At 49.1% G+C, this 20,539-nt stretch overlaps 6 protein-coding genes and 2 non-coding genes across 8 annotated transcripts; 2 read left to right on the top strand and 6 right to left on the bottom strand.

Annotated features, from left to right (window-relative positions):
* Positions 1-2,959: 2,959 nt before the first annotated feature.
* SMF3 (putative divalent metal ion transporter) lies at positions 2,960-4,657 on the top strand (the record flags this gene model as incomplete). Its single annotated transcript, XM_018856825.1, has 2 exons — positions 2,960-3,697; positions 3,800-4,657. The coding sequence occupies 2 exons, from the start codon at positions 2,960-2,962 to the stop codon at positions 4,655-4,657; spliced, it is 1,596 nt and encodes a 531-aa protein (XP_018714641.1).
* Positions 4,658-4,773: 116 nt separating this feature from the next.
* Positions 4,774-6,435, bottom strand: METBIDRAFT_35672 (uncharacterized protein; the record flags this gene model as incomplete). Its single annotated transcript, XM_018856640.1, has 1 exon — positions 4,774-6,435. One exon carries the CDS (start codon positions 6,433-6,435, stop codon positions 4,774-4,776), a length of 1,662 nt encoding a protein of 553 aa, XP_018714640.1.
* Positions 6,436-7,177: 742 nt separating this feature from the next.
* Positions 7,178-7,720, bottom strand: METBIDRAFT_21500 (C-terminal helicase domain-containing protein; the record flags this gene model as incomplete). Its single annotated transcript, XM_018855082.2, has 1 exon — positions 7,178-7,720. A coding segment is annotated over one exon (543 nt), but the record flags the coding sequence as incomplete, so codon positions are not given.
* Positions 7,721-7,804: 84 nt separating this feature from the next.
* On the bottom strand, positions 7,805-10,456 carry METBIDRAFT_34398 (uncharacterized protein; the record flags this gene model as incomplete). The annotated part of the gene is made up of 2 exons (XM_018856469.1): positions 7,805-10,186; positions 10,223-10,456. Coding segments are annotated over 2 exons (2,616 nt in total), but the record flags the coding sequence as incomplete, so codon positions are not given.
* Positions 10,457-11,782: 1,326 nt separating this feature from the next.
* On the bottom strand, positions 11,783-12,826 carry SAS2 (Sas2p; the record flags this gene model as incomplete). Its single annotated transcript, XM_018858621.1, has 1 exon — positions 11,783-12,826. The coding sequence occupies one exon, from the start codon at positions 12,824-12,826 to the stop codon at positions 11,783-11,785; it is 1,044 nt and encodes a 347-aa protein (XP_018714637.1).
* Positions 12,827-14,248: 1,422 nt separating this feature from the next.
* Positions 14,249-14,866, top strand: DPB4 (DNA polymerase epsilon noncatalytic subunit; the record flags this gene model as incomplete). The annotated part of the gene is made up of 1 exon (XM_018854717.1): positions 14,249-14,866. A coding segment is annotated over one exon (618 nt), but the record flags the coding sequence as incomplete, so codon positions are not given.
* An 881-nt stretch (positions 14,867-15,747) lies between these two features.
* On the bottom strand, positions 15,748-15,818 carry METBIDRAFT_t27. Its single transcript has one exon. It is a non-coding gene; the product is annotated as a tRNA-Gly (tRNA).
* Positions 15,819-18,394: 2,576 nt separating this feature from the next.
* On the bottom strand, positions 18,395-18,465 carry METBIDRAFT_t26. The gene has a single exon. It is a non-coding gene; the product is annotated as a tRNA-Gly (tRNA).
* Positions 18,466-20,539: the final 2,074 nt, after the last annotated feature.

Raw genomic sequence — 20,539 nt, 5'->3', positions numbered from 1 at the left:
AACCTGAATTACATATATACACTTTCTTTGATTTGAAGAAATAACTCGCTTGGAAGATAAGAAAATATCACAAATGTAGAAGCATAAATTTCATAGCCAAGGAAAAAAACATAAAATACTTCAAGAAAGAAAATTTTGTTTATGAAATATATCTGATTTAGATCTTAGTATATAGTAGATAAAGCTATTAGGTGTCTTGTTTATATCTTCATATCTAACTTAAGTTTTTAATTAAAAGCCACCTATATGGGTTTAGGTGTTGATTTTATTTTAATCTTCTTACAGTATTACATACCCTCGATATTTTTCATTAGACTTTATTTACATACTGAACCCTAGTAGACAGGTAAGAGCACTACCAAAATAAAGAAAATACTTTGGAAAGCCGTTGGAATACTGAGGAGCTAGGATCCACAAAGACGTGCAAAATACAATATGGTGACTGACGTCCAAACGCCAGGGCCTAATCTTACTATTTTTGCTCAAAAAAAGGAAACCCCAACTACTTGAGTGAAAGGAATCAGCTTTTGATGTAGAATCGAAAAAGTGGCAACAATTTACTCATTCATGAGATTATGTGACTCCCAGCGAGCAGAAAGCCTTCACTATTCTAGCTAAATTTTGAGGATTTAGAAGACTAAATTGATGTGCCATAAATATTGAACATTGTTTTTGTTGTGGTGAGAAGGTGTGAGTAAATATGTTGCAGCTGGATAGGTTTCGGTTGAATAGGTTTTGGCAGATGGGGCAATCAATTAGGTAGCAATACAATACGTATGAGCATGGGACGTCAATGATACTTTTGCTGGGTGCTTCGGTATACATTCCGAGTATTTAAAACTAGGCAGAATTTTCTATGTGCAGAAAAGACTTGCAAAACTAGTATTCATCATTTAGAAACCAGATGATAAATTAGCTATCAATAATACGCGGGCTTCAAAATTACTACAACTTGTGTTCAGAGAAACAGGTATAGCTAAGATTCTGGAATAGTGAAATACTAATTCAATCTAGGTTTTATAGGCTCAAAACAAGTTTACTAAGTAAGTTACTGATTTATTATTTACATATTTATGTATATAGCTTGATACATAGCTTTGTGTATATGTATGACCAATTCTTAGATCATTATTTTGTTGTAGCGATAAAGCAAATAAGTTACTTCAAAGATCCTATCAGCATATGTAAAATACACAATCAAACCTTCTCATGCCGACTCCTATTATACCCCGAATTTATGATTCATAATCTGAAAACAGAAGAGCCTAACAGTTGGTTTAGGAATATAAACCCTTGAAACTATATAATTTATACTCGAAGTTTTACTGACGTAGTGTTCTAGGTTCTTCTCTCAGCCCGGATTTCTGCGACTCAACCTGGTCAAGTGCAATGTTTTTTTTTTCTTTGGTTTCCAGACTGCTTCTACATCGAATTTTGGGTATCCAGTAAAATGTGTCGTTCGGCTGTATCGCATGCAACCGTCAAGTACTCATCTTTAAAGCTGCTTTATATCATGAGAAAATGCTCAAACTGGGCTTGCGGGAATTCGGCTGAGCGACTGCTGAATTTCTTGATACTCTAATCTGACCTGCTCTTCTGAACCATGCTTGAAACTTACTGAAACTCGCTAGGATTCCGTCGTCTGATACGTGCTACGATCTGGGGACAGTACCAGACCTAGAACTTTAATCCTTTGGACTCCCACGAGAATCCACAGGCAAAATACACTTGAGGTTCAAGAAGAGGGATATCTGTTCAATTACTGCTTTTACACAGCGCACGGTTTTGGGAAAGCTGAACGCATGAAAACAGATGCAAATTGAAGTTGAGAATGTGAACAAACAGAGAGCTCAGAGCAATAGAGGTATCAGAGAGACCATAGAGAAAATCACAAAGACAAACAAAGAGACAAAGGTCATTCAAATAGCAAATAGGGGGAAGGAAGAAATCAAGGAAACCAAGGAACTTACGGACAGAGACTCGCGACGAGAAAATTCCTCACTGCATCGTTGCGAGCTTTGATCTAGTACTCGATTCTATTTAGTAGAAGCGAATGATCGAGCCGAAGAGAAGCGGCAAACACCAGGAAAATGTTTTGAGCCCAAACTCTACACAGCTAAAATCCCAGTGAGGGTCCTCGGTTAATAGCTACCAATTCAACTGAACAAAACACGTAGTTTGGGTTTGAATGGTTCAACAAACAACACGGATCATGGTCGAAGTAAGAAATTTGCCCATCGTAAACAGACCTCAAAACCTTGCTAAAATTTTATTTTGTGTGTTTTTAATTTTTGGAGCCTTGGCATTTGGATATATTCAGCACCAATGGACGAGCCGAGCAGAGGTGCGAAGAAGGTGTGAATCAATTCTTGAGGGACTAAACAATTGTTTCACACGTGCTCAATCGGCGACTCTGATTATAATCAGCGTGACACCCAAACACCCCCAAATCCTTGGCCTCTACAAGAATTGTCACCAGATGTCTTTTCGTCGTGCCGGCAAGACCCATGACCGGCTTGCCATTGCCGTGTCCTGCATGCAGCCGCGCCACCGCCGCATGGCTCCAAGCTCGGCCCCGCGCCTCTGGCCCTGGGCCCTGGGTGCACGACTAGCCCGAGCCACCTAATAACCCCGGATCCACTACATCTCTAGTTATCACCAAGACTCCCCACAATATTTCCAAGCCCCACCAAACCCCACAAGCCCCACCGACAAAACCTCACCGACGCAACCTCACAGAACCAAAAACCTCACAGAAAAAAAAAAACCTCACAGACACAAAGAGCTCACCCAAACAAAAACCACAGCTTCCTCTCCCCCCGCGCTGGGCCAGAACCTCGCCCCAGGAAATGGCGCGGCCCTGCGCGCGCCTGGCCCTGGCGCAGCAGAACCAACCAGGCGCCAGATCACCTTCCTTCCAACCCCTCCCTAAACCTCACCAACACCAGTCTTCTCCACCATGGGCCGCTGGGTAGCTTCACCAAACAAGCGCCAGCAGACATGGCAGCAGGCGTCACGTGCGCTCCGCAAGTACGCGTCGTTCATAGGCCCCGGCATCATGGTGTCCGTGGCCTACATGGACCCCGGCAACTACCTGACGGCCGTGGCGCTGGGCGCCGACTACAAATACTCGCTTTTGGTGGTGGTGTTCATGAGCAACGTGTTTGCCGTGATCCTCCAGTGCCTCTGTGTGAAGTTGGGCTCGGTCACGGGCTTGGACTTGGCGGAAATGTGCCGCTTGACGTTCCCCTGGTGGCTCAATCTCGGCATGTACGTGTGCGCCGAGTTTGCCATAGTGGCCACGGACTTGGCCGAGGTCGTGGGCACGGCCATTGCGCTCGAGATTCTCTTTGGCATCCCGCTCGTCGCCGGCACGTTCATCACTGTTTTGGACGTGCTCTGCGTGCTCTTGGCCTACCACAAGGACGGCTCCATGCGCCAGATCCGGCTCTTTGAAATCGCCGTCACGTGCTTGGTGGCCGCCACCTGCGTGTGTTTTGCCTGGGAGCTCTTCAGCGTGGACTTTGCGCCGGGCTCGGCGCGCCAGATCGTGCGCGGCTTCTTGCCGGTGGACGGCGTGCTCTTCCGCGAGTCCAACGCGCTTTTCCTCAGCTGCGGCATTGTGGGCAGCACCGTGATGCCCCACTCGCTTTTCCTCGGCTCGTCCATAGTCCAGTCGCGTTTGAAAGACTACGACGTGAAGCATGGCACGCCCAACGGCACCCGGGCATATGAGGACGACTGCGCATATGAAGACGGCCAGCAGCAAGAAGAGAATCAGCAGCAAGAAGACGGCCAGCAGCTAGAAGACGGCCAGCAGCTAGAAGATCACCGGCAGCAGGCCGAGCTCAGCGGCCCGCTTCCCGTATCACATAGCAAGTTGCGCCAGTTCTCGGACGGCAGGCTGCTTGCACGCAAGTACAAGCCGTCGTACGCGGCCATCAAGCACTGCTTGAACTTCTCGTACACGGAGCTCGTGCTCTCGTTGTTCCTCATCGCCGTGTTCGTCAACTCGGCCATCTTGATCGTGGCGGGCGCCACGTTGTACGGCAAGCCCGACGCGGACAACGCGGACCTCTTGTCCATCTACGAGTTGCTCTCCCACTACATCTCGCCCGCCGCCGGGCTTGTGTTCGCCTTGTCCATGCTCTTCTCGGGCCAGAGCGCGGGGATCGTGTGCACCATGGCCGGCCAGATTGTGTCCGAGGGCTTCATCAACTGGTCCTTCAAGCCCTGGGTGCGCCGGCTCGTCACGCGCGTGCTCGCCATCGTGCCCGTGGTCATCTTCATCTCGGTCATGGGCCGCGAGGGCGTGTCGACCATCATGAACTTGTCGCAAGTTGTGCTCAGCTTTATTCTCCCTGTGGTCAGCGCGCCGCTCATCTACTTCACGGCCACGCGCAAGTACATGACGGTGTACGAGCCGAACGACCCGGTGGCGACACAGAACGGCTCCACGGACGAGACGTCGGCCTTGATCGCACGCCAGGTGTCCAGACGCTACTACACCTCGGAGCCCGAGCTCCTGGACAATCTCCGCAGACACACGTTCGAGAACGGCTTCTGGCTCAACGCTGTGGCCATCGCCACGTGGGTCACCATCACGTTCTTGAACTTGTACTTAATCTACCTCTTCTCAATCGGAGTGGATGTCTGAAGTGCTCCGGCCACGCTTCCTGTGTAATATACGTCGACTCAACCCCCAATATACACTTGTTTAAATCAGCCGCGCGATAAACACGTTGCTCGTCGGGTTATTGTTGTACACAGAGATTACAAAAACCTGCCCTTCTTCTTGTGGGGGCCCTTGATGCCCATCAACCTCCCGCTCTTGTTCGCAGGAATGGGCTTCGCGGGAATGGGCCCGGGCAACACACCTTGGTATTCGTTCAAGAGCACCGGGATCTTCTTGCTCAATTGTATCTGGAGCTTCTTCTGGTCCGACACACTGGACCTCGCCAACAAGGCCAATAGCTTCACTGCCTTCTTGTAGAGTATCGTCTCCGCAACAGACGGGTTGGCTGGGGATGTGCTGTGCAAGTACCTCTCTTGGCGCAACTTGTTGAGTTTCAACAAGGTGAGCGAAATGACTTTTTGCATCTCATGTGGCGCCTTGAGGATCCGAGCCCTGTCCTTCCTTAGTTGCTCGAGCGAGTCCTCGGCTTCGGGAACATAGCGCACCAAGTTCTCGAGCTTGATTTCGCCGGTGGCAGCAGGGCCCTGGGCCTTTGCCGTGTCAACATCCATATCGTCCACGCTCGCTTCTTCCAGCGCAGGTTCTTCGGCGCCTGTTGTGGCGGGCTCTTCAGCGGCGGCCGTGTCTTCTTCCCCGCGTCCCACACCGCCAGGGATTTGTCTGCCGATTCCTTCGGCCTGCTCCCGTCCGATGTTGGTGTACCAGATTCTCTTTTTGAGATCGTCGCTCAACACAGAGTTTCTCAGGTCAATGACAGGGCCGAGGGAGACTATGTTGCTTCTCTTTTCATGCACACGCAACTCGTTGGCATCGCAGTTCTTCACCAAGGTCGAGTTCAACGGCGGCTTCAATGTCTTTTGCTTGTACTGCAACCACTTGGGAGCCTCGATGGTGTACCAGTTGGGGTGGAAAAAGCCGTCCAACACCTGCGCAGAAGCCTGCGACGGAAGCGGGATCTTGCACGACACGCTGTTGAACGATTTGATGGTGCTGTGGGTGGGCAGCACGGCGCTTTGCGCCACGGCCTTGGTCAACAGCCAGGGCTCCGGCACAACGGTGTTCCGCGTGTCCAAAACGGACTTTCCGACCAAGCCCGAGAAAAGCGGCTGCACCACGGTCTTGGCTTCCGGCTCGGGCTGAGAGTTGTATGCGCTGTGGTAGATGGGCACGGCCGGCTCGGTGTACTTGTGGATGAACGTGACAAACTCGCCGTTGGACGCGAACCGGTGCAGCGTGATCCGGGCAAAGTCGTCGCGGAAAAGCTCCAAGAGCTCGTCGTCCTCCCTCTCCTTTGCCAGGAAAAGACGGAGCCCCAAGGACGCCACCTCCAGGAGCAAAAGCTCGACGCAGAACCTGTAGAACTGGTCGATTTCCTGGTACACGGCGCTGCCGACGCCATGGCGCATGATTTCGATGCCGCACACCAACTTGACGTCGTGGAAAAGTTCGTAGGGCGTGTTGTAGTCGAGCAGGCCGAGTTTCAGCGAAACCGAGGTGGTTTGCGCTTCTGGCTCCCTGCTTATGAACGTCTCGTACGCCCGCACAATGTCTTCGGGACTGGCTTCGTGGAACGCCACGGGCACCAGGGCCTTGGTCAACAAGGCGTGCGAATCGGCGCCGGCATAGACCGTTGCAAGGTCCAGTAGTAGATTCTGGAATTCTGGGGCACGAGTTAGTACGGGGGATGTGGGGCGTAGGCCGGCCGGGTCGGGAGCGCCTGGTGCTGTGCGGCCCAGCATGTGACTCTGCGCGTGTGCGCCTGCTGGCGGGCGACAAAACATACCTTTGTTGTGCATGGCGGATTTTTTTTTCTCACTGTTTGGCCTGTTGATGGTGGACATGGATGTTATTTTTTTCGGGGACGCTGGTCTTGCCGCGCGCGCCTGGCGAGGCGCGCCGTGTGCAGGACGGAACCGAAGTTGCGTAGCGATTGCAGCCAATATTCTTGGTGGCCATATTCTTGGTGGCCATATTCTTGGTGGTCATATTCTTCGTGACCATATTCTTGGTGGCCCTATTCTTCGTGGTCATATTCTTCGTGGTCATATTTTGGTGGCCCTATTCTTCGTGGTCATATTCTTCGTGGCCATATTCTTCGTGGTCATATTTTGGTGGCCCTATTCTTCGTGGTCATATTCTTCGTGGTCATATTTTGGTGGCCATATTCTTGGTGGACATATTCTTCGTGGCCATATTTTGGTGACCATATTCTTCGTGGTCATATTCTTCGTGGTCATATTTTGGTGGCCATATTCTTCGTGGTCATATTCTTCGTGGCCATATTCTTCATGGCCATATTCTTGGTGGCCCTATTCTTCGTGGTCATATTTTGGTGGCCATATTCTTCGTGGTCATATTCTTCGTGGTCATATTTTGGTGGCCATATTCTTGGTGGTCATATTCTTCGTGGCCATATTCTTCATGGCCATATTCTTGGTGGTCATATTCTTCGTGGCCAATATGACCAAGTCTAATGGCCGGCTACTCGTCGAACAACAACTTGATCTCCTCGATGCGCTGCTTGCGCCGCTCCTCCTCCTCCACTTCCACGGCCTCGCCCATCATCCTCTTGCGCTCCTGGATGCGGAGCATCTTGGTCTCGATCGAGTTTTTCACAATGAACCGCACCACCTTCACGTTCTGGTCCTGGCCTATGCGGTGCACGCGGTCGATGGCCTGGTCCTCTATGCTGGGCGACCACCAGGGGTCCATCATGAACGCCCGTTTCGCCACCGTCAAGTTGAGCCCCACACCGCCTGTCTTGAGGCTTAGCAACAACACCGAGATGCGCCCGTCCGCCTTGTTCTGCGCCGTGAATTTCCGCAACACCTTCTCCCGGTCCACCATGTTCAACCGGCCGTCGAACTTGTGCACGACAAAGTCCAGGTCGCCGTCCGAGCCAAGGCCCTTGAGCTCGTTTTCGATCAAGTCCAAAAACGTCGAGAACTGCGAGAACACAACCACCTGCTCGCCCGGGCTCTGCTCCTTGAGTTCGCGGAGGTGTGCCACCAACGCCTGGATCTTGGCCGACGACCGCTCGGGGTTGAAGTAGTAGAGCAGGAAGTTGTAGCATGCGTACGGGTCGCTCACCTGCTCGTGCGTGTGGAACCTGACCTCCTTCTTCGACACGTCTCTCCTAAGGACCTTGAACAACCGGTACTTCGAGATCGCGTGTCTGCACTGCGGACACAAGGGCTCCATGCCCTCGTTCTTCTGGTACTTGATGTGGTCCATCAAGCAGTGGAAGCAGTACTGGTGCCCACACTCGGTCACCGTGAGCTCGCCCACGGCAATTGGCGCCAGCGTGCAGATGGAGCACTCGGAGTCCTCGATCTGCACGGTCTTGTACAAGCCGTACATGACCTGTTTCATGGCTGTCTCCAGCGCGAACTTCTCCCGGGCAATCGGCTGTTCGTAGCCTGCAAGTTCTTCTTCCCACGTCTCGTCAAGCTCGCTGCTCGAAGCAATCAAGTCCGGGTGGCAACACACTTGCCGGAGACGGAGAATGTGCGTGAGGATCTGCGTATACTTCTTGAGCAAGTCGCCTGTCTTCATGCCCTCCGTGAACGACTGGTATGCCTTGGACTTGAAGAAGTCGTAGAACAACTGCTCCTTCTCGGAAAACTCGAGCTCCTCAATCACCACCTCTTTTTCCGGCAAGTACACCAACGGCGTGCCGTCCTTCTGCTTCATGTTTTTCGTGCGGCGCAAGAAGATTGGCTGGAGAATGGACTTCACCACGTCCAAAGTTTGGTTGAACTTCTTCTGCTCGAAGGGCAAGGTCACAAAGGTCTTCCAGTATGAGAAGTTGCTCCACGGATCGAGCCGCAAGAACTTGACGAGCGAGAAGATGTCGTCGAGCCGGTTCACCACCGGCGTTCCGGTGAGAATCCACTTCCGGCGCAGCTCCAACTCATGCACAGACTTCGCAGTCTTCGTGGTTCTGTTCCTTATTGTGTGGCCCTCGTCGAGCACGATGCGGAAGAACTCCACGGAAAAGAGCCCGATGTTCGGGAGCCGGCCTGTGCTGTCGCGGAGCTTGTTGAGCCGGGCCCATTCGTTCTGCACCGTGCCGTACGTAGTGATGACGACTATGGGGATATTTTCGGACCGGTTGCAGAGCATGAACGAAAGATCTGCCTGGACCAGATCGCCGTAGTATACGAAGCACCTGTGGTTCGAGTTGCTGTTCGTTCTTTCAAACTCGGCTTTCCACTGCGAGAGAAGCGACATGGGCACGATGATGAGCGTGGATTTCGACGCGTAGTGCCTGAGCCCCACGGGTGCACGCTCGGAATCGTAGGGCACCGAGTGGATCAATGCCAACGTCAGGATCGTCTTGCCGAGCCCCATCTCGTCTGCCAAAATGCCGCCTTTGAGAAAGTTGTGCACCACCGGCTTGTGCGTGGAAAACTCGCCGTTGTACAAATTAGCATAGAAACATTTCTCTTGGTGCTGGACAATGGCCCCGTCGAGCTGGTGGTCCTGGGGCCAGAGGAACTCGTTCCAAAGCGGGTTCATCACGCCATCGTCCTGCTGGCGGATCGTCTGCATTTTCTGCGTGGAGAGCGTTTCCGTGTCTGTCCGGGAGAGCTCCTGGATGAGATCCATTTCTTTTTCCCGCGAGAGCATCCATGCCAACCCGTGCTTCTGGTACGGCCTCAACAGCAAGGCAAAGTTGGCGGGCGGCGGGGTGGTGGTTTCGGGAAGGTTTTCGAGATAGTCCGATTGCTGGTTCGACAGATAGAACTCCTTGAGCTGGTCCAAGTTTAGGTCGTCTGAGGCCTGGGGCTCCGGGTTCGGCGTGCTGGTCTGGCTGCCGTCGGGCTCCTCTGCAGAGGCGGCTTCCACATTCAGCAGATTTGCGTGTGTGAGATGGAGCTTTTCAAACAATCGCGAGATGGACTTCTGCTTGAGCCGCAACACGGTCTCTCCCTCCGTTTCCAGCAAGGCGTTGAACGAGCCTGGCGTGGCGGTTCTGCGTTTTTTCAGGGGGCTCGGGCAATCGCCGCTGGCGGCCAAGCCGTCGTACCGTGCGTGTTCTGCAAACGTGTTGTTGTTGAGATAACACCGGATCTGGACGTAGAACGAGTCGCCGATCGAAAGCCGGCCTCTCGTTTCCATGATCACAAACGCCTCGAAGTTGGCGAGATTGAGGTCCATGAGCGGCGACAAAATGCGCGTGACGTCCTCCGGGAGCCGTCCGATCTCCCGGGCATCAGGCTGCGTGTACAAGCGGATGACGGCAGAGTCCCCGAACTTGGCCGCGACAATCAGCAGTTTCTTGATTTTGTTTGGTTTCAATCTGCGGACCTCGAGCGGCTGCTGGTAGGAAAGTGGCCTCATGTACGGGCGTGTGGCCCAGGCTTCCACATCTAGCGTTCCGATGTACCGTTTCCATATACGAGCGTCTTGTTCGCGCTTGTCTGCCTCGTGTAGCGAGCGCATCCTGTCCACAAGTTCCCTGGCATGCTGTTCGTTTGATTTCTCCTGGGATATGGAGCCATTCGTGGTCTCGGTGCCCACGGGCGTAGGTGTGAGAGACGCGTCTTGAGACGCGTCGTACTCGATGCCGTTGAAGTACTCGTTCGACGCAAGCTTGATGTAGTCGGGCCGGTTGAAGTACTTGGAATAGAGGTGCCTGAAGTCGCGCAAAGACGCGTTGCCAATGATGGGCTGGATCTGGCTTTTGAACAAGTCGAAGCCCATCTGCAGCAAGCTTCGGGGAGGCGTCCTATCAGGCCCTGTGTTTTGGGACATGTCTTGATCCATATCCTGAGAAGCCGCGCCCATTCGCCGGCCTGCGTGTGTTCCCAGGACTGGTTCGGTGATTTGGTCTCCGGCGCTATTTACAGAGATTGCATGGCTCAGGACGGTGTTCGCTGGGCTCTCAGTGGGGGCAAGTCCGACGGCCTGGCCTCGTGCAGGGATCTCGTCGATGTCATCCTCCTCTACGAAAAGCAGGCCCTCGGGCCCTGCAATATCAGGCGAATCTGTATTTTTCCCCTCCATGTTGTTTTTTTGGGTGCCCTCACCATGGGCATTTTTGCCATCGCTGCGTTCATAGCCTGCTAGACCACCATTGTTCGGCCGATCCGGCACGGCGAGGGCTGGCAGGCCAGGCTCTACGGGCTTGAAGAATCTCTCTTTTTTCATTTGAGATTGTTGTTTTCTATAAGCAAGCAGAAGGAGGCAAACCGAAGAAACTGGCCGAACAGAGTTGATGTAGTACGAGGTCTGGGATAGTGCGGCCCAGCGAGCGTTGCAGGTATTCGCAGTAAAGGCCACAGCAATGGAGACCCGCTTTGAGGAAATGAAGCAAAAAACTTCGAGAGCTTAGTTGTTGTTGTTGTTGTTTTTTCCCCCTTTTTTTATAATATTTTCGTTCCTCGTGTGATGCGGAGAATGTATCGGGCTGTTCCATGTTCTGCCGTCGATGCGAGGTGATCCGGCAGCCGAATGTGAAGCTGATGAGCTTTTCTGCAGAGACCCAACATTCATGGGCCGTGTGATTCGGGACGGGCTTTTTGATTTCCAGCCTGGATCTGGCGGGCGAAAAAGCTGTGTCGGGTACGGTTCTGAAGTGTCCGCATAAATAGAGTATCTGCTTCTTTTCTTTGATCTCACTCCATCAGTCTAAGGCCAAAGAGACACTGTGGTTCTACTTGTCCTGTTGTAGTCCGCCCAACGTATCTTTGTAGTCTACCCTGGCCATTCCTTTTTTACGGCCGCTCTTCAAGACCGGCTCTCTGCTCACGCTCTGGTCCACTCTGATATCTACGCTCTACTTCCTGGTGGCATCCAGCAGTTCCACTCCAGCGGGCACGCTCCCATAGCTTTACTGATACCATTCATGTCTGCTCTGACAGGTCCACATCACCAAAATGCTCTAGTAATCATACTCTAACGACGCCGCTCTAGATTCTGCGTGGAGACAAGAACTCTGCTGTTGCCTTCGGACTTTCAGAGCCCTGGCTCCGCAGTCTCTCCACGGCCGATTCCATCGCCCGCATGGATGGTCGCCCCACCCTCAAATCCTCGACACATTAAACCATCCGTGTCCTTTTCGTCTCTCCGCTCCACCGCTCATACAAGCACACCGTCTGGGTCGAGCATACAATGTAGCGTTTTCGGATCCACGCCGTTCGCGTCACACCACGCCCTGGTGCTGCTCACCAGAAGCGTCGCCTCCGCGTCCCCGGGACCGCCCCGCTGTAGCACGCCCATGTACTCGAGCGCAACAAGCACGTCTTCCTTGCGGAACCCCGTCAAGCGGGCCAAGTCCAGAAGCGTGACGGCGTCCTGCAGGCCAAGCTCCGCAAACACGGCAAACGCTAGGCGCCGGGCCCAGAAGCGGAGGTACAAGCGGCGGCCAAAGGGCAGAAGGGGGTATTCGGGGCCCAGAAACTGCTGGCCTGGCGTCACGCGGGCCATGGCATACAGGAACTCGATCAAGAGGCTGCCGAGCCCGAGCCGCTGGAACGGCGGGAAGATGCAGATGCACGCGAGGTTGGTGTCCAGCTCGTACGAGTTGACCTCGGCGGAGAAGAACCCCATGGGTTTGAGGGGGCTGAGGTGGCCGGCCGGCCGGGCCCGGGCGCCCGGCACGTGCCCGTAGAGCACGTGGAAGTCAAAGGCCTCCACGTTGTAGAACACCAGCTTGTCGTCGAGGAAAAGCTTGCCGAAAAGCGCGAGGTTCTGGCAAAACAACGGGTGCCGATAGCCCCGCACCTTCTTGATCACGTACGGCTGCCGCTTGTCTACGTACACCACCTTGCCCAACGGCGGGAACCGTTTCTGGAGCGGGCACGCGGGCGCATGGGCGGCCATGTGCTCTGCGTTTAGCGTGTACTTGAAGCAGCTGTCGCAAACGTACAAGTTGTCGACCCAGAACCCGGGCTTCACGGGCAGGAAGCCCCGGCGCCGGCTGTGCACGACCTCCGGGTCCACGCCGAGCTTGCTGTCGCCGAAGTTCTGGAAATACGCGCTGTTGCCGTACCAGGTGTCGATGACATAGTCGCCAAAAGTCACTGTGCCGATGTTGCGGCTCTCGAGCCGGCCGTATTCGGCGACGTCGTGCCGGGACGCGTGCTGCGAGTCGCCTACATGGAGAGGCGGGTTTTTTTGCATGAAAAAGAGGAAAAAACCCCGTGTTTCCGTGCCTTTGAGGAGTGCTGGGCGAGGCGTTCCTGGGCCCAGGTTTTCGGTATGGCACGGGCCATGTCTGCCGGGCCCAATGCGCGGGGCCTCGCCGGGCCTGCGTTCGCTGGAAACACGCACTCTCTGAAACCAGTGATCCGACTGTCAAAGAATTGTGATTTGGAATCGGGATGGTTTGGGCATCTGCGGTGGTTCCTGCGGTCTTTCTTCTGTCCTCTGGCTTGCTTGGGATTTTGCGTGGCGTATTTCTGTTTCTGGTTATTAGAGTGCTAATGCTGGGCCCTCGCTTTTCACAGTCCGTGGCCGGCTCTCTATAAATGTGAAAACCAGCATGTGCTGTAACCCTCTACCCAATGCAAACACAAGCTTTGCAGAACCCTTTGTTTATTTCTGCCATGGTTCGCTCTGTCTCCCATTATTTCCGGGGCCGGGCTTTTATTGAGGCGTGCCAATGTCTTGCATCCAGGGGGCCTGGAGACACCTAGCAGTACGTCATGGCTGAGCACTATCTAGAGTGTTGAGCTCAAAAGCCCAGAAATGCGTAAGGCCAAGATTCAAGAACAAGCCGGCAGATGAGCCCAGCACACTGGACATGCGAGGAAAACTGTGCAGCTTATTTTTGGCGCTGTTATTTCATATAGGGATGAGCCGTGCGCCAGTTGGCATATGGGCTCAGCCACGGTAATACATGCCAAACGCGAGGCAACGGGTCATTTTACAGATCAAGAAATCCGCGCCTATTTGGGTCACCTGTTACCAGTGGCATGATGATGAGGTGATGATGAGGTGATGATGAGGTGATGATGAGGTGATGATGAGGTGATGATGATGTATGTAAAAGCTGTGGCCGGACAATAATATGATCTAATAACGTGCTTGGTTCGCACTCCAGAACGTTTCGCACCCAAACCAGCCCCATCAGCAAACTCAATGAAATAGACAATAGCATCGAGAATGCTTTTTTTTGGGTAAATTTACGAGGCTTTAGGTCTCCCAGGATGACTGAAATATTGTATGGCTCTCGGGCCTCGGAAACTAGGCAAATACCGAGCAGTCAAAGTTGGGCTGGAATGAGCGAGATTGCAGTGCGCCACAGCTGCCGACTTTCGACAGAGCATTCCACGCAAAAGCACAGAAGTATAAACACCTATAGCCAACCCTGTTCATGCACCAAAAACGCTTTCAGGTCCCATTCATAAAACTCTCTGATTTGTTGTTCAGTCCCTGGACCCTAATCCAGATCACGCAGCGAACGCGTCACGTCGACCTGTCTATTACTCCAGTACATGGAGATATACACAGGGCCACGACATAGACATTCACCCCATTAGACCTTGCACCTCATTTCCACCACATCAAGCCCCACACAAACTGCCATAACACGCTCCAAAAATGCCACCAAAAGGATGGAGAAAATATGGCGACAGCACCCAGTTCCCGAAAGACGCTGAACTTGTGTCGATCGATGAAATCTTGTTTCCCAGATCGACGGTCCAAAAACTAGCCAAGGGTATCCTCAATGCCGCCGACGAGACCTCCGAAAATGGACTGGGCGATAACATGGGGCTCACCAAGGACTCTTTGGTTGCCGTGCAACGCTCTGCGACGGTATTCGTGTCGCACATATTGTTTTACGCCCGGCAAACTGCCCGTGATTTTGGCCGCAAAAACGTCAATTCACAGGACATTTTAACCGCGTTGGAGCGGGCGGACTTGGCCGGCTTTGCGCCGGAAATCAAGCACAAGTTAAGCACATTTGAGTCAGATGTCGAGGCAAAGAAGAAACTGAAGGCAGAGGCAAAAGAGGCCGCTCCCGTTGAGGGCCCGGTCCCAAAGAAAATGAGAGACAACGCGTCAAACAGAGTGCTGAAGACAGGTGCCGAGGAGGAGGAAACCGAAGATGACGACGATGATATTGAGGATGCTGAAGAGGATATGGAAAGAAGCGAAATCAGAAACGAAGATGCCACTATTCTGCCTGCAAATGATGAGCCTGAAGATGAAGAAGAGGTGGCGGCAAACCCAATTGCGCTTTTGGGCCAGGAAGAAGAAGAGTTGGGTGGGCAAGAAATCGAGGAGCCTGAGCAGGCACTGGAAGACGAGGCACAGGAAACCGAGGACGAATGAGACTGGATTGTAAGGAGGAATGAAAATACGACACGACATTTATCGAATCCCATGGACCTGCTAGAATGTGGGTACCCATCTCGACAAGTCGGCCAGAAGTAGCCCATTTCAAGGTTCGACAGACAGAATCTTGATGAGTCCTCCATTTCGGATTGAACATCCCGGGCATTCCATCAGTGTACCTGATGATATTAAATGAATCTAAGTCTGATTGGGCTCTGGTTATATATGCCGAGTAAGAGGCCTGGGACGGCTCCCTTATGCCTTCGGTAACGTATAATATAGTCGTTGGAGTCGACACCTAGCTCGGGAAATGTGTAAAGCTTTAGCGGAAGCTATACATGTACATATGACTACGTGTAAGTCTGCGCATTAACCTCTCTGTCTTCAAAGATCGTAGGCAACTAATTTCAAAGAGTTTGGGACAAGCCTATCTTTGCATTTTTCGAAATTCAAGTATCCTTAACCCGTCAGCAGCCGTGCAATTTTTAACGTATGACACATGAGCACAAAAAGAATTCTTGTCTGAAATCACAAAATCACCTTTTACGAGTTCCCATCACGCCAAACCATCAAATCTTGCGACCATTCAGCTCTAGCTCAAATCATCTGATCACGCCAAAACCACAAATGAAGTTTTTGAAAGAATCCGAGAGATTCGCCAATCACCAATAGCCAGTCAGTTTATTCAAAATTCGTTTCGGACCTTTCGACTTGTGTCTACACAACTCTGGAAAAACAATTCCCATTCGGAAAAACAATATTGCGCAAGCCCGGAATCGAACCGGGGGCCCAACGATGGCAACGTTGGATTTTACCACTAAACCACTTGCGCTTTTGATGAGTTTTCTACTTGTTGAAAAATTATTTCAGCAGTACAAGGCAATTCCAAATTTGTGTGACGTTTGCGTGAGCCTCTTGCACAGACTTAAACAGGTAACTCACAACCACAAGCATCTTTCAAATAGGAGATTTCAAGCTCCAATGCATGGCCTTATCGAATCTTGCCCTAACTTTAAGGGAATCGGGCAATGGTGTTGATTGATACCCTTCAATACAACGATAGCTGGTACAATCAGTACCTTAGAATACGAATGCTTCACCACAAGAACAAAATCGTATTAAACAACGAATAAGCCAGGACATAACATATAGCCACTAAAGAAACATAAGCGAGATGCTAGAATCCTTCATTGGTTTATTGAAGCGTTCACAGGGTTTATCTGCTCAAGAAGATCAAGGACTAGGAGGCAAAGACAAATGCATGTCTTGCCGCCTTGTCAAATAAACTATGGCCACAGGCCCTCAGGAAAAAATATTATATAGGACGATGACATTTAGTGAATATTAATCAAGTGGTTGGCATTGGTATCCAGAGAAGTCTTTTTGAGGGGTGTCATCCTCTTTGGGAAATTTCGTGAATTAATACCCGCGCCTTCTCACCTGAGCCAATGTTGCGATCTATTATAGGTTTTGTCTTTATGGTTTTTGATAGTGGTGGGAGTGATGCCCTATATTATGATGTTGTTTTTCAAAATAATATATGCTTCATACACATCTGGTAAGTGTATCGAGGCTTTCCACATTAGTATAAAGTTTTTCCCCTGTCTCCGGGAGTTTTCTTCAATATGTACGTTTCTTCAAGAAAAAAGAACCCAAGAGGTTGCTCGATAGGTCTTTGCAGCCTCACATCCATCGAGTCATTCTCTTACGTACATTTTCACGGCAAAACAGATACTGGTCCAGTTTTTACTGGAAGCAATCCCATAGGCCGGGGTTCGAGTTACCCAAGAAAAGTGTGAATACTCTTGACTTTAGAGACACAAGATTGGATTCCTAATGGCCTTGATTCCCAGGGAAGTAGTCGCTACAATGTAAATATCATTTGATATTTATGATAGCTTGATTAGCTCGCTTATTTAATGAAGAAGACTTATGCAGCAAAGTTCAGAGAGGCTGAGCTCACTTCCTTTTAATAATCTATGGCTAAGGATATTCAGAAATTCCGATGGGCCGTGGGAGATGAAATATTGAGTAGTTGATGTAGTATTGGCCTGTTTTTGTGCGAGTCATGTCTTATCAAAAGTTCTTGAAAATAGTCCCTGGCCTCTGGTCACCGATTTAGCCAGTTTAATTTACTGTTAGAATTTTCTTGTTTTAGAGCTTACACTGTTACACAATTGCTACCAGTGTCCTATTTTTATTCCGTCTTTTAAGAAAAAGAATACTCATGCTTGAAAATTTTCACAGTTTTGAGAATAATTTGAAGTTCGTTTTTTTTCCGCTGCAAAATTTGACGGCCATTCTCTTTCAGTATAATAAATTCAACAACAAAAAAAAAGAACAGAACACTCATATTGATCTTATCTCATGATAATCGGGATTGTAGAGATGAAACAAATTGAGTTTAGCGGCTACATTTGCCAATTATATTAGCTATTTGGCTCATTGTATATTAAAAGAAGCCATCAGAGTATCATGGTCCAAACTCATCTTCAAATTATATGAAATTGCGAACAAAGAGCTTGCAAATACCAAGAGTTCCCAGAATATTGAAAAAGGTGAGACTTTGACTTTGACTTCATCATCTATGCCGCCTTTAACAGGCTACTTCACTATGGATTCGCGAACACGTAAACCCGAGAAAAGTCAACCTACAGGGAATCTGTGAAAACAGAACAGATTGCGAATTATAACAAGGAGGCAGTCGTATACCATTTCACTTGTGATTATGCATTCATGGATAATAACTGCCACATAATTTACTTCATTGTTTGTAATATACACTCATTCTATGTATTAAGAAAAAGCTTGTTCAAAGCAACACCTCGATTGCGTAAAACACCCTAGGAATATGAATTAATCGTTCAAGCTCAAAACATTGGTTTAAAAGAAACGAGCACGGAGACACACTATTAAACCACCAAAATCATGAACAGACCTGGAAGCACCATCCACAGACTTATAAACCTCTTCCAAAGTTGTCTTTTATATGAAAAAAAAGAAAATTATAAATGTTTTGACTCTTAAAAACAGTTTGACTGGGGCAATAAAATTTCAGCTTAGACTTCCAATTGGGTACGTCATGTCTGCAATTTATGTATGTAGGTTTGGGTCAGGAGTTTAAAAGGAGATTTCTTTTTGTGAGAAATCCTATAACGGAACCTTTTTTTAGCTCAGAGTAAAACATGAGGTTTTTAGTGTCATTCAATTTAGTACTAGCGTAGTACCCAACGTCAACTTTCAAAAGTCTACGTGAAAAGCTTGAGTGACTTCTTTGCACTATATAAATCTTTTATGATCAAATATCTTTTCTAATGGTGCACTCCAGTAAAACCAAAGGAATCCAAATATCGTAATTGTTCATAATAGAGAGTTATTAAAGGGCTTGCGCGAAGAGATTTAAAAAACTGCGCAAGCCCGGAATCGAACCGGGGGCCCAACGATGGCAACGTTGGATTTTACCACTAAACCACTTGCGCTTTCGATGTGTTATAATTTGGTGCAAACGGTATGACAATTAAGTAAAAGAATTGTATTTCCTAAGGGATTCAAGAATCAAAGCTTCCAAGTAGAAGAGATTGTTGCATTCTTTTTGTATATATTCTTGGAATGTACCGAATGCGACAACTCTCTGGAGAACTTAATAAAATTAAATAATAATCAGATGAATCTACCAAAAAAAAAAAAGGTTCGCCACCACGATTTTCAAGGTCTACACCAGAAGGCGTGGCGAGTCGCAAGAAGTGGGCTCCTTAAGTCCGCTACAACAATCTGGATTGAAGCGACTACTCCAGGAGACCTATCCTAGGAGTCGATAACGTAATATCCAATACGTAAACAGATACGTGCCATGAGGACTGTCCGGCTGTGACTAACGGAAGGGGACGGGCCGAGCTAAGACACTTGGTACGTAGCTGGGAGCTGCTTAAAGGTTGTTATACTTATTATTTATATATTTCTGCTTTTTTAATCAGATGAACCTATCAAACAAAAAAAAAAGATCTATCTCATTAACATCGAAACTAAGGAAATGTTATATATAGGGAACCTTAAACAGATCCCAGATACGTAACAGGTGTCGAAACTCGACCTGACCCTTTGCAATATTGAAGACTATTAGTATTACAGTTTTGTTCCTTCAATGAGATCAATCCACGCAAAATAAAACCGATAAACCTCAAATAGTTTATGATTCATGATCTACGCTAAACAACAATACTTTGCATAGCGAATTCATCATTCCGCTGTGAAGATCGGTAGATTCCATCGTTATATCTGTAAATTACTGATGTCACTTATTGTATGGGACATACATAGCAGACACTCAGCCTTTCGAGGCTTATTTTGGGGTTTTTTTATATGCAGTATTGTATATTTTTGTTCCTTTAATCAGGTGAGTTTACCAAAGAAAATACAAGCTCCTTGAGATCCAACTTCCGTGGCATTGATATGGATGTCAAATATGAATGAAATTTATCTTGTGCATTGAGCACAATTAGAATTCTGCTTGAAAGAGAACGATTAGGTTTTTCAAAGTCGCGATTTACCAGCATCTGATGAAAATATATCTGAATCTGGATTTTCTGATCGGAGAACAGTCTACTTTGTAAGGGGAAATAAGGAATTTAATATCTGAGATGTTCAATGTCGTGTGACATTAATTGTCCAAACCATGCTCGATACCGATTGACACAAAGAACACCGAAAAATCATACAACGTATAGATCATCCTTACATTTTGGTTTTTCGTGGAGAGAAAATGCAGACACCATGTGTTAAATAATGGAGAGTCAGGCAAGCGAAGTTTCAGTCCAAGAAATATTACTCGTTAAAGACTAGAACTTGTTGTGATGAGATGACTGACGTAAAAGCTACTATGACCGAAATTGGCAAGGGGAAAGTCAATATCTTCGAGTTCCAGGTCTTACAGATGTTCATTTTTAAGCATGGTAAACAATCGGACTCATGCTTATGAATTTCAAAGTAAAAAGGTTCAGACCTGTGGAATGTGAAAATAGGTCTCATCCGATGAAACACGACATATTCCCAGCTTTGTTACATATGGATCAAGATAAAAGGCGACAAGAGTATTTGTAATTTCGAAGAAAACAATTTGATTTCTGTAGCCCAGGGCAAATTTCTTTAGTGTATTACGTGATCGACACAAGTAGGTCTAGTAGAGTACATAAGGCTGGATCAGTTGATTTAATTGGGTCATTCGGAGGAAGAAATCGAAAGGAATTAAAATGTAATACGAATATCAGTTGCAAAAAAAAATAATACACACATCAGCCATAATCATAAAGGGGGAAGTCAAAGAAACATCCGATAAGCTGGTTTCTGCTGAGCCGCCAATTTCTGTATTTGTTATTCTCAAGTTCTCATGATCGTAAATCTCTCATTATATCTTAGATGAATATCTTAAATGCCTTGTATGGAGTTGCGCAAGTGAGGCATTTCCCTGGCCTCTATGTTGGCCTCAGAACTGCGGTCTGTACAGAAAGCTATTCATTGCACTTGCCGTACGTAAGATACAGCCAGCACTAGGTGCAA

This window comes from Metschnikowia bicuspidata (assembly GCF_001664035.1).
Source record: "Metschnikowia bicuspidata var. bicuspidata NRRL YB-4993 chromosome Unknown METBIscaffold_1, whole genome shotgun sequence".
Lineage (NCBI taxonomy): Eukaryota > Fungi > Ascomycota > Pichiomycetes > Serinales > Metschnikowiaceae > Metschnikowia > Metschnikowia bicuspidata.
This window is presented reverse-complemented; position numbering and strand designations above follow the sequence as displayed.